The 6,847-nt window shown below is 30.9% G+C and overlaps 1 protein-coding gene across 2 annotated transcripts; it reads left to right on the forward strand.

Annotated features, from left to right (window-relative positions):
- Window positions 1-285: 285 nt before the first annotated feature.
- On the forward strand, window positions 286-6,113 carry LOC124430654. Of its 2 annotated transcripts, XM_046977558.1 has the most exons (4): window positions 288-759; window positions 4,700-4,973; window positions 5,146-5,271; window positions 5,373-6,113. In XM_046977558.1, exons 1-4 carry the CDS (start codon window positions 423-425, stop codon window positions 5,932-5,934), a joined length of 1,299 nt encoding a protein of 432 aa, XP_046833514.1. In that variant the 5' UTR covers window positions 288-422; the 3' UTR covers window positions 5,935-6,113. The 2 variants fall into 2 exon arrangements, with proteins under 2 accessions (XP_046833515.1, XP_046833514.1); XM_046977559.1 differs by lacking the exon at window positions 5,146-5,271 and having other exon boundaries at window positions 286-759.
- The last annotated feature ends 734 nt before the right edge of the window (window positions 6,114-6,847 follow it).

A 6,847-nucleotide genomic window follows, 5' to 3' on the forward strand; every position in this document is an offset into this window, starting at 1 on the left:
AGTAGTACGGTCGACGTCAACGTGGACACTCTCTTACGTGCTCTTAGCTAAAAACCCTTCTTAAGGTTTCCATATTTCTTTTTTTTCCTTTTATCTTGCGAATTTTTTCTTTTTCCTTTTTTTTCCTTTCCCCCCTCCCCCGCGTCCCCCGCGTCCCCTTTTATATCCTCCTACATTCTTATTTCGTTTAAATCGTTTCATTCAATTTAAACGTCAACAAGTCATCGATATATATATATATATATATATATATATATATATATATATATATATATATATATATATAATATCTGTGAGTTTTACTATCAAAGAACGAGTTTTCTTTATAATATCATACAAACCCGTTACTTTTCAATCACCCCTCGTCCTTTATTTCTTTTTTTTTTTTTTATTCTTAACGGAGAACAAATAATTTCTTTTTGATGAAATTTTCTGACCAAGTTGATCGTTTCGATTCTTTTTCTCTTTCTTTTTCGGTTTTTTTTTCTTTGCTCTTTTTGTTTTTTTTTCTTTTTTTTTTGTTATTGCTGTTGATCGTCATCGAGAAATACCGCGTGAGATTAATTATTCGTGAGAACAGAAGGAGAAGGGAAAAGGGCAGAGAGAGAGAGAGAGAGAGAGAGAGAGAGAGAGAGAGGGAGGGAAAGAGAGAGAGAGAGGAAGACAAGAGGGTGAAAAAAGCGATTAGGCACGTTGTGGCAGTGCTGGATGAGAGAATCGATGAAGAGCGCTTTTATATCGCCATTCGAGAATCACAAGGTAAGGAATTAAATAGGAGATGAAATTTTCAAATATTATTCAAATGTTATTTAAATGTATAGAACGGTGTACGTAGAAAATTGCAATGAATTTCATTCTCACGTAATTTCTTTTTCTTTTTTTTTTCTTTATTTCTTTTTTTCTTTTTCTTTTTCTTTTTCTTTTTTTTTTTTTTTATCTCGACGTGTCCGAGAAAACGGGTGTTCTTAATGTTTCGCGTTAATGAAATTGACGAAGTATTTTTTAGATTGTACATTTTGAAATGAATTATTGTCGTTATTTACCGAAACTCGAAATTAATGTGACACAAATATAATACTATATAAATTTAATGACTTTTATTTTCTTTACCATTATCGCTTTTCATAATTTATAGAAACGTTGTCTGTGCGTGTATATATATATATATATATATATATATATATATATATATGTATGTATATATATATATGATATATATATATGTATATGTATGTATAATATAGAGCAGGAAATTCGAAATTTTGTGACTCATAATATAAATTGAAAATACGAGATAGGAGAGATTGGAATTATAGCGACTTTAATTTTATATTATCATTAATACCTTTCATAGTTCATGATATCACTTCGATCACGAATTTTTTTTCTCTCTTTTCTTTTTTTTTCTTCTTTTTTTTTTTATTTTTTTTTTTTTGTTGCTTTTTTTTTCGACGTCAAATACCAAGAAGGACATTCAAAATTTATGACTCATAATTTAGATAGAAAATATGAAAGCGCATTTTGGTTGGTGCAATGTCGTTTTCAATCGATATATTGAATACGAAATGAAAAGTTCGTCGAAATATTAATTAACATATTTTGATGATTTTTCGTAATAAATAATCGTGCGTATTATGCAAAATATTTATTCTTCGTAATAACGATCGAGAAATCGATAAGGGGGGAGGGACGGTGGTGAGGGGAGAGGAGAGAGAGCTATTGAAAAATTTCTATCGGATCAGCTGGAAATGTTTATTTCTTAAATATCAGAAAGATAGAGAAACAGAGAGAGAGAGAGAGAGAGAGAGAGAGAGAGAGAGAGAGAGAGAGAGAGAGAGAGAGAGAGAAAGGGGGAGAGAGAGATAAATGGATAAAGATAGAAAAAAAAAATATATATATATATATATATAGAGAGAGAGAGAGAGAGAGAAAAAAAGAGAGAGAAATTTAGCGAAGTTCATCGAGACGATTAACTACCGCATATAAGACGTTCCACGACAATCTAATAATATACGCAATGAATACTTTGCGGATGTATTTTTAATGGGCCGTGGGCGTACTTATAAATAGTATATCGTACCGATAACCCGTACTCTCTTGTTGGGGATTGGCCTCGGTGTCACATACTTCTTCTACCGTCTGGGACTCACTCTATTGTCGTTGCTGATGAACATCGTTCGTAGACGCTAATTAAACATCCAAACATTCGAATCGGCTTGTTACGAAAGCCAATCATGACTTTCAAACCTATCGATTCAATTCGATCCAATTCGATTTGACTCCATTCGATTCGATTCGATTTAATTCGACTTGATCAAAGATAATCGTCAAGGAAGATCAAAAAGGAGGACACGTTCGACGTTGAATAATTTTCATTCGGTTCAATGACTATACCTGCTGATATCAGCTGTTTCTCTTTACGTGCATATATATATATATATATATATATATATATATATATATATATATATATATATACAAATGCACGCATTCACATATACACAATACCAATACGTACATTTATAACAGACTACCGCGCGAATCGTTACCGGACGTTAGGCACGATTAAACGTTGGCAGTGTCGCGTGTCCAGTGCTCGCATTATCTGCCTGTATCAGCATCCCTATCTCTCTCTCTCTCTGTCTCTCTCTTACTAGTTTTGCATATCGATCTGGGCAATATAATCCTCTCTACACTGTGTGCAATCTCCACGGAATGACATTTTCCTTCTCTCTCTCTCTCTCTCTCTCTCTCTCTTTCTGTCTTTCTTTTTCTCTTTCTCTCTCTTTCTATCTATCTATCTCTATCTCTCTTTCTCTTTTATTATCAGAATGTACGTGCGTACGTGAGTGTAAAAATAGAAAATAGGGGGGTAAAGTTTGGAAGGGAGATGTTAAGGAGGAAGGTTGAGAAAGTGGTTGGTAAATGGTTAATAATGATGGTAATTATAAGAGCTAATATTATAATAATTTTTTTTATCATACTTAGCGCCACTCAATAATCGTCGGCCACTGTCATACTATGTATCGTCTTAGACATCATCGTAGTCATCGTTGTATTCTTCGTCGTTTTCTTAGTCGTTTTATTCGTCGTTGTGTAAACACAACCAAGTTGTTATTCGAGGAATATCCCCGTCGTTAGATAGAGTACCGAAGAGAGAGAGAGAGAGAGAGAGAGAGAGAGAGAGAGAGAGAGACAGAGAGAGACAGAGAGAGAGAGAAAGATGACATAGCTCATGGACATCTCGTCGTCTATGCGAACAATTACCGATTTTTCTATTTTCTATTTCCACTTGTGTCTTATGAAGTCAATTGCGTTGTTGTGAGTAATTCGAAAAAGCTTCAATTGATAAGAGACTGTCTCTCTCTCTCTCTCTCTCTCTCTCTCTCTCTCTCTCTCTCTCTCTCTCTTTCTTTTTTTATTTTCTTTTTTATCTCTTTCTATGTTTCTCTCCAAAAGATTATCGATTACTTTATTTATCGATTCTACTTTGACCTTTTACATTTATTCCTATTTTTCTCGTTTCCATTAATCCAATTTTTATTGCTACCTTTTCTATTCTCTCTTTTTATTTCTTTTTACTTTCTTCTTTTTTTCTTTTTTTTTTTTCCTTTTTCCATCGACGTCGTCGTCGTCGTTGTTGTTGCTGCTGTTGTTATTTTTCTTTCTCCTTTTATTTGTTTATATATTTTTTTCTTTTTCTTTTTTCTTTTTTTTTTTTAACGGGCTATCCCATTAAACGAATCTCAACGACGACCAAACGACCACGACGACGATGACGACAACTACGACGACGACGACGACGACGACGACGAGTTTGTTTTCCATTCTCTACCCCGTTCTCGTCTATCTGTTCTGTACCACTTTGGATACGATAACGGCCGGTTATCATTGTTACAGCTATTAGCGTCGCGATGCCGATATTATCCGTTGCAACGAACAATGTCGTCTAGTTACATGCACTTCTCTCACGATACTTCCCATTTATTTACTCCTGCAATATCGGCCCTAATAGGTCCCTTTAATCGCACGAACGAAAGTTAATAAATTAAATGAAAGTATTTATACGAAGCGCTCATACCTTTATCCAATTATACTGTCACATATGGATGCATATGCGTTTTAATGAAGTGACTCATTCTGTTACGATTCTATGCGATTTACGACTGAAGGAAGTGTCGCTTCTAACAATGGACAAAGTCACTTTTTTATTTTTTATTTTTTTTATTTTTTTTTTATTTTTTTTATTTTTTTTATTTTTTTTATTTTTTTTTTTTTTTAATTAAGATTTAATTAAGACTTCATAGAATTTATTTTTTAACGCGATTTGCAAATAATTCTTTCTTTCTTTCTTTTTTTTAATTCGCTGTCCTTTTTCCACAATCAATTTATTTCTCGAATTATTTGATTTCGTTGATGTAATATTATCATTTTTTTCTTTTTTTAAATAAGTTTTCAATTAATTTACATAATAAACATTTGTTATACAGTACGCACTTGTTGTATAATAGTTTTTATGATTATTTGATTAATTTATCTCTTTAATTATATATATAATATTATTTATTTTTAAATGGAATGAATTAGAGGAGAAAAGAAAAAGGAGAAAACGAAATGATTTCTTTTTGTTCTTATTATTATTATTATTATTATTATTATTATTATTATTATTATTATTATTTTATTTTTTTTTTTGCAGGAAATTTTAGGAACACGAAGACGATTCTAAACTTATTATTTGAAAGGATGAAGCGTAATCCGTTGGAATGCTTTATGTTCTTTCTTTTACTGATAGTTTCGGAAGGAGGATCAACTTCCGTCCGAGACAATCTCTTCCACGAGAATGATCTATCTATTTCGTCGACAAACTCGAACAAGTCTCCACTTCCGATTATCCCGTCGATCAATTATATCGAAACACCGCATTCTTGTCTTTACATATCACCTGATTTACCACATTGCCATTTTATAAGGTAAATAAATTCATACTATTTAATATTTAATCGTTCATAAATAATTATCCTTATCAATTTATTTTATGACGATTCATTTAATTTTATTTTTGTCCTTATTTTTTTCTCCTTTCTTCTTTTTTTCTTTCTTTTTTTTTTCTTTTTTTCTCTTTTTTTTTTTTTTTACCCGAAGAAACGAAAACACCCAAAGATTTTATCGATCGACCGACAATTCCTTCGAAAGAAAAAGAACGAACGAGGAGTCACTTTTTCAAGGACACGTCACGGTTTATTCCTTACAAGGTTGCTTACCCTCCAGGTAGTCTCAATAGTAATTTTGATAATACGATAATAATAATTAATTATTATTATCGTTGAATTTTGAGAAGCAAAAGAATGTTTTTCTTTTTTTCATTACAGATTACCGTTCAAGATGGCGTTGTGCGAGTCGAAAGAGAGCCTTGAGAGAGCTACGAAAATATGGAAATTATATCCTTTTCAAGTCGACGATCACGATGATAACGGGGAACAGATAGGATCGATGTTCGTTTTTCCACGATTCGATATAAGTCGATGGTCGAAATCGATGAGATTACTTCGTAACGAAAGGGATCAAGAACAAAGATCGAACAATTCGGAAAGCTTTTTGAAGCCCACTCAAAAATATTTTCCATCGTCGATGATCTCGTTCGATCGTGATAGAAACGATCGAATAAAATCATCCTCGAGTATGGTCAATCGAAATAATTTGACGAATTCGAACGAAAGTATAAAACGAAGAAGAAGAAGAAGACGAAGAAGGAGCGATAGATTGGATCGTCGTGAGATCAGACAAGGAAGCGAATTTCCCTATTCGAAATCGATCCCGTTCGATCCAAAAAGATTCGTTTTAAATGAAAGATCGAGTAAATTTCTAAAATCTAGTTCATTCCTTTCGCGAAAATCTAGGGATATGAAAATGGAAAACAAATTTCCTTATTGAAAGGAGATACTATACTGATTTTTAAAGAAATTCGAATAAGTCGAGCCAATATATCTGATTATTATCGTGTTCGAAATAGTTACCTGATTGTTATTAATTTTTATCCATAATTAATATCGATTTATTTAATAGAGATAGGTAAGAGAAAAGAGAAGAAATCACAAATAAAAAAAAAGATAAAAAAATAAAAAAAAGAAAAAAAAAGAAAAAAAAAAAAAAGGAAAAGGACAAAAAAAAAGAACTAATCGAATGACGATAATTATTATTAACACGTTGATTTAATATAGTAATATTTACTATATATGTATAATAATAAATTTTATATAGTATATTTACTCTATTAAACTATTTCTCATGATTATATATATATATAGTAATATATAATAAATAACATTTATAAGGGATATTACTATATTAACAAATATATTATAGTAATATATAATTATTGAAAAATAATAAGTAATAAAACAAATTACAATTTATAACATTTCGTCTATCGATAATGATTAGAATTTTTTATAATTGCCATAAAAATGTGTCACGAAAGAAAATTTTAAATTGAATCAAATAAATCCAACGTGTAATCAACGTGTTAATATCATTTTATTATTATTATTATTATTATTATTATTATTATTATTACTATTATATCAGAATGGACTTCAACTGGAAATTATTTTTTTTCTTTTTTTTTTTTCTTTGTTTCCTTGCTGTTGTTTGTGTTTGTTTGTCATTTCTTTTTTAATATTGAATACCGTTAGAGAACGTTTAACGATCGAAGGTTAGGTCGAAATGAGGTCACCGTGATAATAAGAACAAAGATACATAAATACATACATATATAAACATATACATATATACATACATATATACCCCATATATCACATAGATCTTTCTTGTGCCTTTGTATTGA

Source organism: Vespa crabro, chromosome 19, assembly GCF_910589235.1.
Source record: "Vespa crabro chromosome 19, iyVesCrab1.2, whole genome shotgun sequence".
NCBI classification, from domain to species: domain Eukaryota; kingdom Metazoa; phylum Arthropoda; class Insecta; order Hymenoptera; family Vespidae; genus Vespa; species Vespa crabro.

What these genes read in the sequence shown, in the direction of transcription:
- LOC124430654 (XM_046977558.1), top strand. Translation starts at nt 423, where the DNA reads ATGAAATTTTCTGACCAAGTTGATCGTTTCGATTCTTTTTCTCTTTCT. An exon ending in CCACATTGCCATTTTATAAG is followed by an intron (nt 4,974 to 5,145) that starts GTAAATAAATTC and finishes TTTTACCCGAAG; the next exon opens with AAACGAAAACACCCAAAGAT. An exon ending in CAAGGTTGCTTACCCTCCAG is followed by an intron (nt 5,272 to 5,372) that starts GTAGTCTCAATA and finishes TTTTCATTACAG; the next exon opens with ATTACCGTTCAAGATGGCGT.